Raw genomic sequence first — 18,262 nt, forward strand, 5'->3', positions numbered from 1 at the left:
GTACCCGTACCCTACCCGAAATGAGTGACAAACGGTGACTCACCAGTGACTCACGGCCTACCCGTACCCGTACCCGGCCGCACCAGGGTCGCAAACGACACCAGGGTCGCAAACGGCCGGGTATCGGGTAGGGTACGGGTATCGGGTACCCGGTTGAGACCTCTGGGAAGCATTCCTTCGGTTCAGTTTCATTGATCAGGTAGAGCCCTGTGAGCCAATCAGCTCTTGAATCGGGTGCAACCGCAACAAACACAAAACAAAAACATGAACAAGAAAACATCTTCAAGTGACTGACTACGTGCAAACAGAAAATCCAAGGAAAGGCGGCAAAATATTGCAGATAAAGCACCGCACACCAACGCTCCTGCAAGGTGCGACGGCGGATATCGGACCGACGTCCATCAAAGCGATTGGCGGGGCAGGAGGAGGTGGAGGCGACGGGTAACGGCGACGTGCAAGTGCGTGGGGTGGAGTCGTCGCAAATCGGGTCGCGGTGTTAATAGCGTGACGACGACGCAGCTGCGAAGCGACGTTTAAAGGGGCGAGGGACGTAGATCGGGGTATGAATTCACATTCTTGTTGTTCTTCTTGGTTCTTTCGATAAAGTCACGTAGAAGGGAAATAATAAAATAATAAAAATAAAACATAATAAAATAATTCTCACGACGTTTCGGCCACAACGCAAGCAGCCGTCCTCAGGTGAAGAACAGGTCTTGTCGGAAAGACAGCGTCTGAAGCAGCAAATTTCACATTCTTGTTGTTGTTATTGCTTCTATTGTTGTGATGTTACCAATCGAGGCTGTGTATGATTCTGCCATAGCCGGCAGTGCCGAGAACCGCTGGCAATGTTGTTGTTGACGCGCGGAGTATGCGAGGAACGCGCGTTGATGTGTGTGTGTGTCATGTGCTTTTTGTACTTCGTGTGTGCTGTGTGTGCTGTGCGTTTGCGTGCCCTGTTGCATGTGTCGTGAGCTGCTAAATGTTGTGTGTGCTGTTTGTGTGCGTGCTGTGTGCGTGCTGTGTGGTGCGTTTTCTGCGACGTGCCTTTTGCGCGCGGTGTGTGTGTACATGTTCGCACTCTGCCTGACCGAGGCAGGCATCTCGGTCAGTCGCACCTGGGTCTGCCCCGTGACCTCCTGCCAGCGGGCGTTCGACACTTCACGTGGCAGCCTCAAGGTGCACATGGCCTGGCACAAGCGTCGTGGTGACGTCACCGCCACTTAGTGGCGAATGGCGGTTGTTGTTGTTGTTGCACTCTGCCTATGTGCGCGCGTGACGTTTCTGCCGCGTTGTGTGTGTGTGTGTCTTGCCTCCTCTCGTGCGTGGTGCCGTGCTCGCGTGGCCATTCCCTCTTGTGGGTTTTGGTTGCTGTGGTCGTGTGTGCGGTGTGCACTGAGTGTGTCGCGCGTCCGTGTGTGTCCGTGTGTGTCCGTGTGTAGGCGGTGCTGCCTGTGCAGTAGCGCCGCCGCCGCCGTCGCCGTTGTCGCAGCTGCCGCGAGCGGATGGCCTCGGCCCGGGGCAGCTGGTACAGCCCGTTCGCGAGCGGCGCCGGCGTGCCAACCACCACCTCGCCTGCCAGCCAGTCCCCCCCGGGCGTGGTGAGAGAGAGCCCCCCCCCCCCTTCCAGCACACAGGCTACACACAACTACACTACCTACAACCCAGGGGTGCAACTATTGTGGGGGGCGGCGGGGGGGGGGTAGTTTAACACGTCGGCTTTTGTGACCAATATCCGTAATAGAGTTTTTAATTTGGGGTTAGATCGCGTAAATGTGAATGTGTCGTCAAACCAGCCACCACCCGATATGGGAAACAGAACATGCCAATTCGTTTACAATTGTAAATATTGTGGATTTGCTGTCCAACACGCTGTACTAGTTCTGTTTACGTGACAAGCCTTACTAATTAGCTGTGTCGGGTGGTGGCTGGTTTATCGACACATATTTACGCGATCTAACCCCAAAAAAACCTTTATTATGGGGGGGGGGGGCGGTATGTGGTCGCGTTATGCGACGCATAGGGGGCCCAGTCGGCCACAAGTGGGCCCCGAATCAACAGATAAACAAGTACCAAAATTTAAGAACAATTTTTGAGAACGTAAAATATATCGTCATATAGCCTACATATGATTGTATACGGGTTAAAAACATCCGTAGCTATTTCCGTAACGGTGAATCGCGAGAAAGGGGGGGGGGGGGTGGCCCACAGACACCTATAGTACCACCTAGTCTTATAGTACCCACCCAGACCTATAGTACACACCTAGTCCTATAGTACCCACAGACACCTACAGTACCCACCGAGACCTTCTACGCCAGTGGTGGCGATGCTGCACGTGGCCTCTAATCCAGCACTGTGGGAGGGTTGGTGAGTGAGCGTTGGTGCATTGCACAAATGTTGTGAAACTCCCCACTCCCGTGAGAGTCGAGGTGCTACGACACCTCTGGCTTGCCAGGAGAAGCCTGCGCAGCGAATGTAGTCCCTGCTCTTCTATGTACTGTGTGCACCTGTGTCGGTACCTGTACCGCTACGTACTAACTCTGCGTTCCTCTGTAGCTCCACTGTGGCGTTGGGAGTGGTAGCGGTTAGCGCTACGCTGCGCTACGAACCCGGCGACCCGAGTTCCATTCCTGCACACGGCCAACACCAAGTGACGATTATCTGAACCGGTCCTAAGCCTCCCCTAGGTCGACTCAGCCTCAGACGAGTACCTGGTGCGGTGTGTAAACATCGCCACTAGGGAGATTAAGGCGGCCAAGCATGGTGCTGGCCACCCATCCCCTCGTGTGCAGTGCTGCTACTTGCTAGCAGCACTTGCCCCAGCAGTCTGTTAAGGCTACACGGGGGATCTTTTTGGTTTGTCTCTGTCGGGTAACACTCCGGTTGTGTACGGCAGGCGAGGATGGAGACAACGTTTGGGCCCGCGTACACCACCATCACCACCATCACCAAGGGTGAGCACCGCACAGCTATACACGCGGCACAAGCCAGCGCCGCACGGATGGGTACGGTCCATGGAGTCATTCGTGTGCGAGTCTCTGTGTGTGTGTGAGACGCTGTGTATACGTGTGTGTGTGTGAGACGCTGTGTAATACGTGTGTGTGTGAGATGCTGTGTATACGTGTGTGTGTGTGAGACGCTGTGTGTGTGTGTGTACGTGTGTATGTGTGTATGTGAGATGCTGTGTGTGTGTGTGTGAGACGCTGTGTATATGTGTGTGTGTGTGAGACGCTGTGTATACGTGTGTGTGTGTGAGACGCTGTGTGTACGTGTGTGTGTGAGACGCTGTGTGTACGTGTGTGTGTGAGACGCTGTGTATACGTGTGTATGTGTGTGAGACGCTGTGTATACGTGTGTATGTGTGTGAGACGCTGTGTATACGTGTGTGTGTGAGACGCTGTGTGTACATGTGTATATGTGTGAGACGCTGTGTGTACGTGTGTGTGTGAGACGCTGTGTATACGTGTGTATGTGTGTGAGACGCTGTGTGTATGTGTGTGTGTGAGACGCTGTGTATACGTGTGTATGTGTGTGAGACGCTGTGTGTACGTGTGTGTGTGTGAGACGCTGTGTGTACATGTGTATATGTGTGAGACGCTGTGTGTACGTGTGTGTGTGTGTATGAGACGCTGTGTATACGTGTGTGTGTGTATGAGACGCTGTGTGTACGTGTGTGTGTGTGAGACGCTGTGTGTACATGTGTATATGTGTGAGACGCTGTGTGTACATGTGTATATGTGTGAGACGCTGTGTGTACGTGTGTGTGTGTGTGAGACGCTGTGTGTACGTGTGTGTGTGAGACGCTGTGTATACGTGTGTATGTGTGTGAGACGCTGTGTGTATGTGTGTGTGTGTATGAGACGCTGTGTATACGTGTGTGTGTGTATGAGACGCTGTGTGTACGTGTGTGTGTGTGAGACGCTTTGTGTACGTGTGTGTGTGTGAGACGCTGTGTATACGTGTGTGTGTGTGAGACGCTGTGTGTACGTGTGTGTGTGTGAGACGCTGTGTGTACGTGTGTGTGTGTGAGACGCTGTGTGTACGTGTGTGTGTGTGAGACGCTGTGTGTACGTGTGTGTGTGTGAGACGCTGTGTGTACGTGTGTGTGTGTGAGACGCTGTGTGTACGTGTGTGTGTGAGACGCTGTGTGTACGTGTGTGTGTGAGACGCTGTGTGTACGTGTGTATGTGTGTGAGACGCTGTGTGTACGTGTGTGTGTGAGACGCTGTGTGTACGTGTGTGTGTGTGTGTGAGACGCTGTGTATACGTGTGTATGTGTGTGAGACGCTGTGTGTACGTGTGTGTGTGTGTGAGACGCTGTGTATACGTGTGTATGTGTGTGAGACGCTGTGTGTATGTGTGTGTATGAGACGCTGTGTGTACGTGTGTGTGTGTGAGACGCTGTGTGTACGTGTGTGTGTGTGAGACGCTGTGTATACGTGTGTGTGTGTGAGACGCTGTGTGTACGTGTGTGTGTGAGACGCTGTGTGTACGTGTGTGTGTGTATGAGACGCTGTGTGTACGTGTGTGTGTGTGAGACGCTGTGTGTACGTGTGTGTGTGAGACGCTGTGTATATGTGTGTATGTGTGTGCGACTCTGTGTGTACGTGTGTGTGTGTGTGTGAGACGCTGTGTGTACGTGTGTGTGTGAGACGCTGTGTATACGTGTGTATGTGTGTGAGACGCTGTGTGTACGTGTGTATGTGTGTGAGACGCTGTGTGTACGTGTGTGTGTGTGTGAGACGCTGTGTGTACGTGTGTGTGTGAAGACGCTGTGTATACGTGTGTATGTGTGTGAGACGCTGTGTGTACGTGTATGTGTGTATGAGACGCTGTGTGTACGTGTGTGTGTGTGAGACGCTGTGTGTACGTGTGTGTGTGAGACGCTGTGTATACGTGTGTATGTGTGTGAGACGCTGTGCAGCAGTTGGCGTGTTGCGCTATGAACCTGGCCACCCGAGTTCGATTCCCGCTCACGGCCACGAATACCTGTGACGATTACCTTAACAGGTCATAGGCTTCCCCTAGGTCAACTCAGCCTCAAATAAGTACCTGGTGCAGTGTGTAAACATCGCTACTCAGGAGATAAAGGCGGCCGGGCATGGTGCTTGCTACCCACCCTCTTCGTGTGCCGTGCCGGCCTTCACGTGTACGTACGTTGAACTCCTCTTGCACCGTGCCTAGCCAACTGTGCTCATCGGAGGTGCGAGGGGAGGACAACGAACTGACATCACTTGTCGAGGCTACACGGGGGATCTTTGTCTTTGTGTGTGACATGCTGCACGCACGTCTGTACATGCCCATACGTGCGTGCACGTGTGTGTATGCATGTGTGTACGTGTACAACAACGGAGGGCGGAGGAGCGACGCTCACAACAACGAGCGGAGCACCGGGTGGCTAAAGCACAGCAAGTTGGTACAGTAGGGGGCACAGGTGGTGCATCAGCCAGTCATCTCGGTCATCTCGGTCAGTCGACCCGTGGCACCTGCTTGGTCTGCCCCGTGACCTCCTGCCAGCGGGCGTTCGACACTTCACGTGGCCTCAAGGTGCACTTGGCCTGGCACAAGCGTCGTGGTGACGTCACCGCCACTTAGTGGCGAATGGCGGTTGTTGTTGTTGTTGTACGTGTGTGTATGTGTGTGTGTACGTGCGCGCACAGCTGATGGCACAAGCTCGTACATGCAGCATCGGCGCACGCCCTCATCCGGCTCGGCGGTGTTCAGCATCCACGATGACGCCAACCTGCTGGTGAGAGGCCGCACCTCTCGTCGCTGTCGTCTCACCGCCGCCGCGTCTGTCGCTGCTGCCCCACGGCTGGGTCTGACGACAGAAACGTCTCACCGTCTCCTCCGTCGTAGCCGTGTCTCATTGCATCGTCGCTGCATCTCGGGGGGACGTGTCTCTCTCTCTTAACGGTTGTGTTGGCCCGGGAGCTGTCCTTGGCTGTCCCTCACGCCGCAGGTCATGATTCGTGCTTTGTTCTTCCCTGGCTCTGCGCTCGTGAACATCCCGCTCCCATGGGCTCAGAGACTTGGGTTCTTCCCCGCTCTCTCCTTCCCTCCCTACCCCCCTCCTTCCCCCCCTCTCCCCAACCCTGTCGGTGGTGGGGGGGAGGGGGGCAGCAGCAACAGGAAGCACGCGTGCGTGTGACAGGAAGCGAGCGAGCGTTTCTGGCTTGTCGCTTGGCGGACGTTCCCCAGTCCACGCTCGCAAGCGGGGAGTGAGCGAGGCGAGCGCGAGTGGTTGTGAGCGAGGCAGAGAAGTGGCAGAGAGCGAGAAAATATTTGCGAGCGAGCAGGTAGAAGCAAGTGAGAGCGGTGAGGCGAGCGAGCGTGAATGGGTGATCGAGTGATTGACGGGGAGTGAGTGAGCGAGTGAGTGAGCGAGCGACTGAGCGAGTGGCATTGAGCGAGGATGTGGCAGTGAGCGAGCGGTGAGCGAGTGCTCGTGAGCGTGTGCGTAAAGAGGGGTGGTGCTGCGAGCGTGCGAGACTAGGGGAGCGGTACTTCGCTTGTAAGGTGGCAAGTGGCGAGTGGAGGTGAGCGGTAAGTGAGCTTCCGATTCGAGTGCTTGCGATGCCCGTCCGCACCGCGTCTCTCCGCGTCGTCTCCCGTCGTGGCGCTTCGGCGCGGCCGCGGCAGCGGTGACGGTGGTACCAGAGAGGGAGGAGGAGAGGTGACCGCGAGGAGGTAAACCCCCACCCCCCGGTCCTCTGCCCGTCGTCGGCTCTCCGTAACCGCGCCTCTCTTTGGCCTCTCCTCTCTCCGTCTTTTAATGAGCGAGCCGCGCTCGCGACAGCGCTGCGTGACGGGCGTCGCGCTCGCCGGGAAAGGTCGGCGCCGCCGGTGTCACGGTTGTGGCATTTCTGGAACGGTGACCGTCAGTTGGGAGGGCCGGTGCGTGGTGGCGGTGATGGTGGTTGATTAGGTTTTCTCTGTACGTGTGCACGTGTGCGTATGTGTGTGTGTGTGCGTGCGCTGATGCTTGCTAATAGCACTTGCCCCAACACTCTATTAAAGGCTATACAGGGGATCTTTGTCTTGTGCAAATGTGGGTAGCGGTGGTGAGGCGGTTAGGGCACTGATCTATGAACCCGTCGACCCAAGTTTGATTCCTGCTCATGGCCAATGCCAGTGACGATTATCTTAACGAGTCCTGGGCCTCCCCTAGGCTGACTCAGCCTCAAATAAGTACCTGGTGCGGTGTTTAAACGTTGACACTGGGGAGACAAAGGCGGTCGGGCGTGGTGCTGGCCACCTGCCCCCTCGTGTAGCGCGATGGCCTTCAAAGGTGCCCGCTAAGAGCGCTTGCCCCAAAAGTCTGTTCAGGCTTTTGTCGGCACATGTGCACGCACGCGCGTGCGTGTGTGTGTATGTATGTGTGGGCATGCATGTGAGGCCTTTGTTGTTGCTGCTGTGCACGTGGTGTGGAGCTGCAGCGATGTGCTTAGTGGAACTGCACTCCGGACCGGGCAAATGAAGTTCGACGTCTTGCCGGCCATAGCTAATATCGGTGGCAAGTAATGTCTGCACAAGTCCTGGGCCTCCTCTAGGTCGACTCAATCTGTACCTGGGGCGATGTGAACACACCGCCACTGGGGAGACAAAGGTTGCCGGGCTTGGTCCTGGCCACCCACCCCCTCCTGTGGCGTGCAGGCCTAAATAGGTGTTCGCTAACAGCGATTGCCCCGGCAGGGTGTTAAAGGCTACACGGGGGGGGGTCTTTGTCATTTTTTTGTGCAGCCAGGCCCTGTGGCCGCCATGTCGGTGCGCTCGCTGCACTCCGAGTCGAACATGTCCGTGCGCTCCACCTTCTCGCTTCACGAGGACGAGGACGACGAGGTGAGGGGGAGATGACGGGCCCTTGCCTCTCACGCCCGTACACACACGCATACACACACGCATACACACACGCATACACACACGCATACACACACGCATACACACACGCGTATACACACACGCGTATACACACACGCATACACACACGCATACACACACGCATACACACACGCGTATACACACACGCGTATACACACACGCATACACACACGCATACACACACGCGTATACACACAAGCCTACACACACGCATACACACAAGCCTACACACACGCGTACACACACGCATACACACGCATACACACACGTATACACACACGTATACACACACGCATACACACAAGCCTACACACACGCGTACACACACGCGTACACACACGCATACACACACGCATACACACACGCATACACACACGCATACACACAAGCCTACACACAAGCCTACACACACGCATACACACAAGCCTACACACAAGCCTACACACACGCATACACACACGCATATACACACAAGCCTACACACACGCATACACACATGCGCATACACACACGCATACACACACGCATACACACACGCATATACACACAAGCCTACACACACGCATACACACACGCGTATACACACGCATACACACACGCATACACACACGCATACACACACGCATACACACACGCATACACACACGCATACACACACGCATACACACACGTATACACACACGCGTATACACACAAGCCTACACACACGCATACACACACGCGTATACACACAAGCCTACACACACGCATACACACACGCGTATACACACAAGCCTACACACACGCATACACACACGCGCACACACGCACACACGCATACACACGCACACACACGCGCACACACACGCGCATACACACAAGCCTACACGCGCGTAGACACACGCGTACACACACAAGCGTACACACACGCGTACACACACGCGCACACACACGCATACACACACGCACACACGCGCACGCACGCATGCGTATACAGCCCCAAATAAATATCTAGTGCTGTGAATAAACATCGCTACTAGGAGACAAAGGCAGCCGGGCATGGTGCTGGCCACTCACCCCCTCGTGTGTCTTGCCAGCCTTCAAAGGTGCTCGCGAACAGCACTTTGCCCCAACAGTCTTGTTAAGGCTATACAGGGGGATATTTGTTTTTGTTGTGTGGCGTATGTGACGTGTGGTGTGTGTGTGTGTGACGTGTGGTGTGTGTTTGTGACATGTGGTGTGGTGTGCATGTGACCACAGGACCCGCTGGTTTTTGCCGAGCCCCCGTCCATCAAGCTGTGCTGCCAGCTGTGTTGCGGCATCTTTAAGGACCCCATCATCACGACGTGCGGGGTGAGCCGCTCGCCGTCGCACATCGCCGGTTTACCCACCCCGTCACGTTAACCCTTTCCCGTTCCGATGACGTATGTGTACGGCGTCAGTTTTTTTTTTCTTCTCTCCCTCCGTTGATGTACGTGTACATCATCGAAACGAAAGCAGAATAAAAACGAAGATAAAATCACTTTATCAGTACGAGAGGCTCCCCGCAAGGTCATGCGGGAGGGCGTGCGGTACAGTTTGGCGCCAGGTATAGTAGAGTGCGGCGGTCATGTCGCTAAGGCTCTCTGCGGCGAGTACAACGTCTTTAACAAAAACGACGGCGCTACTACGCCTCTCCAAAATAAAATTAAAGCCGAGCCCCTTTAATTTGCACGTTCCGAGATTCGGAGGAGAACGGGACCCACACCCTGCAACTTGCAGACGTCTCGGGACGGGAAGGGGTCAAGCGCCTCCACTTCATCATCACTCGCCAGTCGGGCTACGATGTTGTCGCTGAGGAAGAGGTGCGTGGATAAAACTAGAATTCACGGAATAAGGTGGGGTGCTAGCACCCCCCCCCCCGCCCCATTATCTCCACCCCCCACTCCACTTCCCTCCCACCAACGTAGAGCATTTTCAAAAATAAATAAAGGAAGCGCCTGATCTAATGTGTTTCTGCAGCCATTTCCCAATATTTCACGGACTTTCCTGACCACCTCCGTGCCAAAATCGTAGCCTTCGTCATCACCGCTCACCGTCAAGAATCATCCCCCACACCATCGCTCACCAGCACGCAACATCACCCGCATCATCGCTCACCACCGTACATCGCCACTCGCCATCACACACCATCGCTCACCATCACACATCATCACCCGCATCATCGCTCACCATCATACACCATCGCTCACCATCACTCACCATCACGCACCATCGCTCACCACCGCACAATATCACACATCGCCACTCACCATCACACACCATCGCTCACCATCACACAACATCACCCGCATCATCACTCACCACCGTACATCGCCACTCACCATCACACACCATCGCTCACCATCACACACCATCACTCACCAACACTCACCGTCCCTCGCCCTCACACCACCATCGCACGTCATCGCCTACCCTCGCACGTCACCACGCCACATCACCGCACCTCCGGTTAGCGCGGTCGGGCTGCATACGTTGCGTAATAAGTTCAACATACATCCATCCAATGCATCCTTCTTCCTGGCCACCAGCAGCACCAGTACTTGGCTGTCTGGTGCCACCATTTGCTGACACAGGGAAGGGGAGTGGGGGGGGAGGGGGGGCAGTGGTCCCTGCTGATGGCCCGTGCCGCGTGTATGTACGTACGTGTGTCTCCGTGCCTCAACTGGTATGCAGGAGGTTGTGGATTCGATCCCAAGCCTGACGCTTGTATATTTGGAGTTTGAATGTTCTTCATGTGGTCGCGTGGAGTTTTCTCCGGGTCCTCCAGGTTTTCCCCTACGGGTTTAAAATCAACATCACGCGTTGCGAGCAATTGGCTGCTATAAATTGTCACGTGATAAGCCACTTTGTTGAGCTATCGTTTGTTGGCCAGGTCGCTTCTGAGAAAGAGCTGCGTGACTTTCGGTAAAGTCACTTAGGTTAGAAAATTAATAGATCACGACGTTTCCATCGCGACACAAGCGACCGTCATCAGGTGGGACCACAGCAAGAAACAACTTCAGCAGTTTGTTTTTTTTCCTTCTGTGTTGGTCTCACCTGGTGACGGTGGCTTGCGTTGCGATCGAAACGTCGTGATCTATTAATTTTCTACCCACGTGACTTTACCGAAAGAACCAAAGAGTACGGCTTCCTGCAGTCACGAAAGCTTCAAATCAATACGAATGATCGTTTAGTTTTAGTGTTTTTATGGAGAACCTACTGGCGCCCATGTCACGTGTACCTACGTGTGTGTGTGTGTGTTTGTGTGTGAAACCCGCGCCCATATCATGTGTACGTACGTGTGTGTATGTGTGTTTGTGTGTGTTTGTTTGTGTGTGGAACCCACTGGCACCCATGTCACGTGTACGTACGTACGTGTATGTGTGTGTTTGTGTGTGGAACCCACTGGCGCCCATGTCATGTGTACGTACGTGTGTGTGTGTTTGTGTGTGTGTGTGTTTGTTTGTGTGTGTGTTTGTGTGGGGAACCCACTGGCGCCCATGCCACGTGTACGTACGTGTGTGTGTATGTATGTGTGTATGTGCGTGTGTGTGTGTTTGTATGTGGAACCCACTGGTGCCCATGCCACGTGTACGTACGTGTATGTGTATGTATGTGTGTATGTGCGTGTGTGTGTGTTTGTGTGGAACCCACTGGCGCCCATGCCACGTGTACGTACGTACATGTGTGTATGTGTGTGTGGAACCCGGTCTCCCGTGCCCAGTTCCGCTCGCGATTGCTGGCGCCCCACTTATCAGTTCCGCGCGCTTTGTTTCATAACGAGGACGGGGAGGCCTCCGTTGTTGGGTTTTTTTTCTCTTCGCATTCATTTCTAATTTTGTCTCGCAATTATTTACCCAAGGAAAGACTCGCTTAGCCTCAAGGCTTTCATTTTTCAGCCACGTGGTGCGGGGCGACGTGACGATCACCTCGAGCTATTTCCCAACCGAGTGGAGTTTGTCGGCGGTAGTGGAGAAGAGCGATAGCCCGGGCCGTGATGGCTCGCGCCTCGGCTTTCGTGACTCCGTGTTGGGCCTTGACTGCTCGTGACTGCCGCTGAACCGTGACCGCTCTTGACTGGTGCTGAGCCGTGGCGGCTCTTGACTCGCGTGCGGGACTGTCACGCCGACGTGCAAGGGGGTGGAATCCTACAGCCCAACGCTGCGTGCGTTTCTCTCGTGCATGGCGTGTCTGTTTTGTATTGCGTGCGTCTCTTGCGTGGGGGAATGACAACATTGTGTGCAGTTTATGTGTCCGTGTGTGTTGTGCTGTTTTTCTGTCGTGTGTTTTCATTTCGTGCTGCGTGTGTGTCTGTCTTGCGTGTGTTGTGCTATGGGTTACATCTGCTCTGTGTGCGTCGTGCACCCTCTGCTGTGTGTGTTGCATCTGTCATGCCCCTGTTGCGTTGTTTATCATGCGCGTGTGCGTGTGTGCTGTGTCTGTTGGGTCTGCAGCACACGTTCTGCCGCAAGTGCGCGCTGACGTCCGGTGAGTTGCGTGTCCGGTTTGCGTCGCGTCCGGGTGAATGTGTAGCGAGCCGCTCGGGGTGGGGGGAGGGCGGTGGTGAGGTGCTGCTGTGAATGGTGAGCGAGGTGGTGAGCGAGGTGTAGTGGTGAAGGTTGCGGTGAGGGAGATGTGCGCAATGGTGAGGATGGAGGTGGTGAGGAATCATTGCAACTGGTGGTCATTGAAAAACTATTCTGTTCAACTCGGCACCGCCAGCACCACCTACCTGGTTCACTATCATCCCTACCACCAACACCTTTGCTGTTTCCACCGCCCCCCAAAGCCACCTATTGCCACCACCACGACCACCACCACCAGCAGCACCACTACCATCCACCATCACTATCACACTCCACAAACAACAGCAACAGCTGCCATTCGTGGACATCATCGCAGCGCTTGTGCCAGGCCGCTGGTTTCGAACCGATATATTTACTAAGACCACCAGCACCATTACCATCCCACCACTGACAACAACCGCCGTTCGCCACTAAGTGGCAGCGACGTCACAACGGCGCTTGCGTCAGGTTCGGTGCACCCAATCCCCACCGCCAACAGCATTCAGCCCCGCCACCACCACGGCAGCAGCAGCCGAACAAACACAGACGCGCCTCGAAAACAGAATCTTAAAAAGCCAAAACCCGAACCTCGACCAGAACATCCCATTGGCACGCGCTGTGTTTTCGGTGCAATTAAACGCAAAAACCCACCTCCAGAGATCGTTAAGCTGCGGCGACCACACCTACGACAGCGGCCAGGGCCAAACAACAACAGAGAGCGCGGTGCGAGGCGTTTGTGGGGGGGGGTTGTAGAAGAAGTCAGTGGGTGGAGGGGTGCGAGACGGGGTGGCGTGGGGTGGGTGGCGGCAGTGGACGGTAGCGTCGGTGGCGGGCGCCGCCACGACAGATAAGCTGGGCCTTGGGGGGAGGCGGGGACGGGGGGTGGGGGCGGGGAGGTGGGGGGTGGCGGCCCCCTCCCTGGCAAGGTGCTTCCTGCCCCCCCCTCACCGGTCGCCGTGGACGTCACGACTCCTTGGCCGTCGTGGCCCCGGGCGCAGTGCCAGACGCCGGGAGAAAGTGCCGGATTTTGGCCGTAAATTTTGTTTTGATTGCAAAGCGGTAACGGAGCGGGGGGCGGGGAAGGTGGAGATGAGGGGTGGCGTTTTCTTGCCGAGCAGAGTGGAGTGGCTCTTGCGTCCAGATGAAGGCCGGGGGTGGGGTGGGGGGGTGGCGCAAGTTGGGAGAATGAGCGATGGACTGGAGGTGGTCGCGTGTCGCCAAACGAGCCGTTCATGTTCGTTACAAACCTTTCCCACACCGTCCACCGTCCTCTGCGTTCGTTCCCCTCGCTTGCCAGCTCACGGTTCATGAGGAGGGGTTATATTGTGTGTGTGGTGGAGGGGGGGGGGCACAATGCCTACTTATTATGCCGTGCTGGCCTTACTAGTTGCTCGCTAACAACACCAGCAAGTCTATTAGGCCGGTGTACGTGCAAAGTGTTAACTGCTGCGTCACGGCGCTACAAACCCCGACTTCCGGAGTTCGATCTCCGGTCACGGCTAACGTTAGTGGCGAGCGATATCTCGATCAGAGGGCTCGGCATCCCCTATGCTGACTCGGCCTTAAATGAGTACCCGCTGCGGTTGTGTGAACATCAGCACTGGGCGCGGTACTGCCCTGCGTCACCCACCCGCCTGTGTGTGCTGTGCCGACATTAATTACAAGGTCGCACTTATTGCACGCAAAGTGCTTGCCACGAATGAACGACAATATCTTACTGAGGAGGATAAACCATTACGCGAACTCCGGTTAGCCTTGCTTCTGGCCAACCATCGAACAAAGCTGGGTCACCGCATCGCCGGCTTTCAGATCCGTTTTTGCGGCCATCTGGAACGCTCTTCCTTCCGATATCAGGAAGCAACTGGGAGCTGTGCACTTTGAAATCTAAATAGAACATTAATTTCTTTGGAACTACTTTTTGTGTTTTATTTGTTGTCCTTCCCCCCCCCCCACACCTCCGCTTAGCATTGTCGGCTACGTTCGTTGCCAAAGAAGTTTCACATTCATATGCGTGTGCATCCGTACAATAGGGCGCTCACCAACAGCACTTGCCCCAAAGGGTGCGTTTAAAAAGGCTCTCCCGGGGGGGGCGATCTTTTGTCTTTTGTAGAGAAGTGTCCGGTGGACAACGCAAATCTCACGGTGGTGGTGAACAACATTGCGGTGGCCGAGCAGATCGGGGAGCTCTTCATCCACTGCAAGTTCGGGTGCCGCGTGGCGGCGGCGGGCGGTGGCGGTGGCGTGGGGGTCGCGGGGAAGCTGGGCTCCTCGTGGGAGGTCGACCCCCGCGGCTGTCCCTTCACCATCCGCATCAGCGCTCGCAAGCAAGTCGCCCCGCGCTGCCACATACGCTGCACTGCCACGCCGCACTACACGGAGCGCTACCCAGCGCTACGTGTTTGTGCACATATACCTGCGTGTGTGCGTGCACGTGTACGTGTGTGTGTGCGTGCGCACGTGTGTGTGTGTGCGTTTGTGCCGGGAGCATGTGCAGGGAGCCGTAGTGTAGCGCTTTGTGCGCTGCGCAACAAACCCGGCGACAAGAGTTTGATTCCCGCTCACAGCCGACACCAGTAACGATTATCTTAACCAGTCATGGGCCTCTGCTCCGTCGACTCGGCCTCAAATGAGTACCTGGCGCGGTGTGTAAACTTCGAAACTGGGGAGACAAAGGCGGCCGGGCGCGGTGCTGGCCACCCACCCCCTCGTGTGTTGTGCCGGCCTTCATAGGCGCTCGCTAACAGCACTTGCCCCAACAGTCTTGTTAAAGCTGTGGGGGGGTGATCTTGGTATTTGTTGTTGCAGGGAGCACGAGGAGAGCTGTGACTACCGCCCCGTGCACTGCCCCAACAACCCGAGCTGCCCGCCGCTGCTCAAGGTCAACCTGGCAGTGCACCTCAAGGAGTGCGAGCACATCAAGTGTGTGCACGCCAAGTACGGGTACGCTCAGCGCCGGCGGGAGCAGCAGCAGCAGCAGCAGCCTCGGCATCATTAGCAGCAGTATCATCATTTGCTACAGCATCGTCACCATTACAATCATCTTCTGTAGAATTATCCGCAACAGCATCATCAGCATCATTAGCAGCAGTATCATCATTTGCTACAGCATCGTCACCATTACAATCATCTTCTGTAGAATTATCCGCAACAGCATCATCAGCATCATTAGCAGCAGTATCATCATTTGCTACAGCATCGTCACCATTACAATCATCTTCTGTAGAATTATCTGCAGCAGCATCAGCATCATTAGCAGCAGTATCATCATTTGCTACAGCATCGTCACCATTACTATCATCTCCCGTAGCAGTATCCGCAACAGCATCATCATCATTTATCAGCAGCAGCTGCAGCGTTGTAATAATCAGCGGCAGCTGCATTATGCTTGCAGCAGCAGCAGGCAGCTGCAGCAGCAGCTCATGCAAATGTATAAAAACTAAAATATTATTACTCACTGTGATGTGTGTCCCACCTGCCCCCACCCCTCTCAGAGTTTTGCCCACTCCCCCCCCCGTTTAAACTCTCCAATGGGTGCAGGGGTGAGCGAAAGTAACGCGTGTAAAACGAATTGACGAGAAAGAGTGTAAGAAAAAAAAAGATTATTAAAAAAAACTTTTTTTTATTAAAAACACTAAAACAGCCGAGAGACGTGAACATAATAACACTTTTATCGGGGTTAAGACCGTTTAAAAAATAGCCGATTCCTCTGGGAGTGACCATAGCCCTTCCTCCTCACCGTTTAAGGGAAATGCTGTTCAACGCACCACCTCGTACTCTTCTTGCATTTGATTGAACCATTATGGTGCTGATTGTACATTTAACCCTCGTGTAGTAGTCATACATTTTCATGTTTATTGTTTAGTTTTGCGGGCGCGGTGCTGGCCACCCACACCCTCGGGCGCCGTGCCTGTCTTCATTGGCGCTCGCTAACGGCACTTGCCCCCACAACCTGTTACAGGCTACCCAGGGGATCTTCGCCTTGTGTGTGCTGTGTTAGAACACAGCATGGTGGCACAGTGGGGAGCACAGGTGGTGGTGCATCTGCCAGCCATCTCCGCGAAGTCAACCCCAAAACACACTGGGTCTGTCCCGTGACCTCCTGCCAGCATCGAGCCTTTGACACATTTATGCGATAACCTCAAACTGCACCTTTCCTGGCACGAGTGCTGCGGTGACGTCGCCATCACATATCGCCAAACGTCAGACGCCGCGGTAGCGAGATGTTAACTCCCTCGCCTGGTGTACAGGAGGTCGTGGGTTTTATCCCGACCCTGACGCCTGCTGGATATTTGGAGTTTGCGTGTCTCTCTCTCAACATCATCACGGTGACTAGGAGATGTTAACTCGCTCGCCTGGTATACAGGAGGTCGTGGGTTTTATCCCGACCCTGACGCCTGCTGCTGTATATTTGGAATTTGCATGTTCTCTCTCTCTCTCTCCGTGGTCGCGTGGATTTTTTTCTCCGGCATCCTTCAGTTTTTCCCTCCGCATTTAGAATCGACATCACGTGTTTAGAGTATTTGGCTGCTGCAATAAATACAAACCACGTGACGACAAGCGACTTCGTTGCGCTGTGATTTGTGGTAGCCAGGTCGCTTCTGAAAAAGAGCTATGTAGCTCCGTGGGTCTTTCCGTTGACGTCTTGCGTCCTTCCTTCCGTGCGTGCGTGTGTGACCCCAGGTGCCCGTTTGCGGGCAACCAGGAGGCGTTTGCTCTGCACCTGCCCTCGTGCCGCTTCGAGGGGCTCAAGGAGTTCCTGCAGCAGACGGAGGATCGCTTCCACGAGCTGCAGCTGTCGCTCACGCAGAAGGACCAGGAGATCGGCTTCCTGCGCAGCATGCTGGGCAAGCTGTCGGAGCGCCTCGACCAGCACGAGAAGAGCGTCGAGCTCAAGTTCGGTAACGACCGCAGTGGCTGAGCAGCCCGCGCTGGGGCGCACGCGCGAACGGCGCCCAATCGGACTCGGAATTATGATTTGCACCGCAGGAATCCGATGAGCTGTGAAGCTCTCGTTCGCAGATCGTCCAGTCGTCTTTCGCAGATCGTCCAGTAGTGAGCATGGGCACGCGTGCACAGCCCTCGCAGGCACGCACAGCTCGCATGGGCGAAACTCAAAGACTAAGAGCCCCCGTGTAGCCTTAACAGACTGTGTTGGGGAAAGTGCTGTTGGCGAGCACCTATGAAGGCCGGCAAGGCACAGGACAGGGTAGGTGGCCAACACCACGCCCGGCCGCATTTGTCTTCCTAGCGGCGATGTTCGCACATCGGCGGTTCAGAACATCATCAGCGGTGTTGGCCATGAGCGGGAATTGAACTCGGGTCGCTGGGTACACGCACGGGCACACGCACGGGCACACGCACGGGCACACGCACGGGCACACGCGCACAGCATGCACAGGCATGCAGGTAGTCACAGGCGTGCACGGTTCACATGGACACGAACGGCTGAAACTGGCAAGCACAGCTCACACGAGCATGTAGACAGTCACAGGCCCGCACAGAGCTCATCCAGCACGACCCTCGCAGTCGGAGGCGGTTCGAGGGGTTGAGGTGGGCTACCGGATGGCGTGGTGTGGCGCAGCTTGGCGGCGGCGGTGGTGTTGGTGGTGTTGGTGGTGTTGGTGGTGGTGGTGTTGGTGGTGGTGGTGGTGGTGTTGGTGTTGGTGGTGGTGTTGGTGGTGTTGGTGGTGGTGGTGGTGGTGGTGTTGGTGGTGGTGTTGGTGTTGGTGGTGGTGGTGGTGTTGGTGGTGGTGTTGGTGGTGTTGGTGGTGGTGTTGGTGGTGGTGTTGGTGGTGGTGGTGTTGGTGGTGGTGGTG

The 18,262-nt window shown here is 55.3% G+C and overlaps 1 protein-coding gene across 4 annotated transcripts in view; it reads left to right on the forward strand.

Annotated features, from left to right (window-relative positions):
• TRAF7 (TNF receptor associated factor 7) overlaps positions 1-18,262 on the forward strand; it is a 42,681-nt gene that overhangs the window by 12,382 nt on the left and 12,037 nt on the right. For 2 of the 4 annotated variants that reach the window (XM_078857012.1, XM_078857014.1), the window contains exons 2-10: positions 1,440-1,598; positions 2,897-2,954; positions 5,661-5,749; positions 7,744-7,842; positions 9,121-9,213; positions 12,336-12,369; positions 14,557-14,774; positions 15,256-15,386; positions 17,127-17,344. In XM_078857012.1, coding sequence (XP_078713138.1) covers positions 1,503-1,598; positions 2,897-2,954; positions 5,661-5,749; positions 7,744-7,842; positions 9,121-9,213; positions 12,336-12,369; positions 14,557-14,774; positions 15,256-15,386; positions 17,127-17,344 — 1,036 coding nt within the window. In that variant the 5' untranslated portion in view covers positions 1,440-1,502. Of the gene's footprint in view, positions 1-1,096; positions 1,177-1,439; positions 1,599-2,896; positions 2,955-5,660; positions 5,750-5,815; positions 6,691-7,743; positions 7,843-9,120; positions 9,214-12,335; positions 12,370-14,556; positions 14,775-15,255; positions 15,387-17,126; positions 17,345-18,262 lie in introns of those variants that run through there. The other 2 variants (XM_078857013.1, XM_078857015.1) reach the window with 2 other exon arrangements.

Source organism: Lampetra fluviatilis, chromosome 5 (genome assembly GCF_964198595.1).
Source record: "Lampetra fluviatilis chromosome 5, kcLamFluv1.1, whole genome shotgun sequence".
NCBI lineage: Eukaryota > Metazoa > Chordata > Hyperoartia > Petromyzontiformes > Petromyzontidae > Lampetra > Lampetra fluviatilis.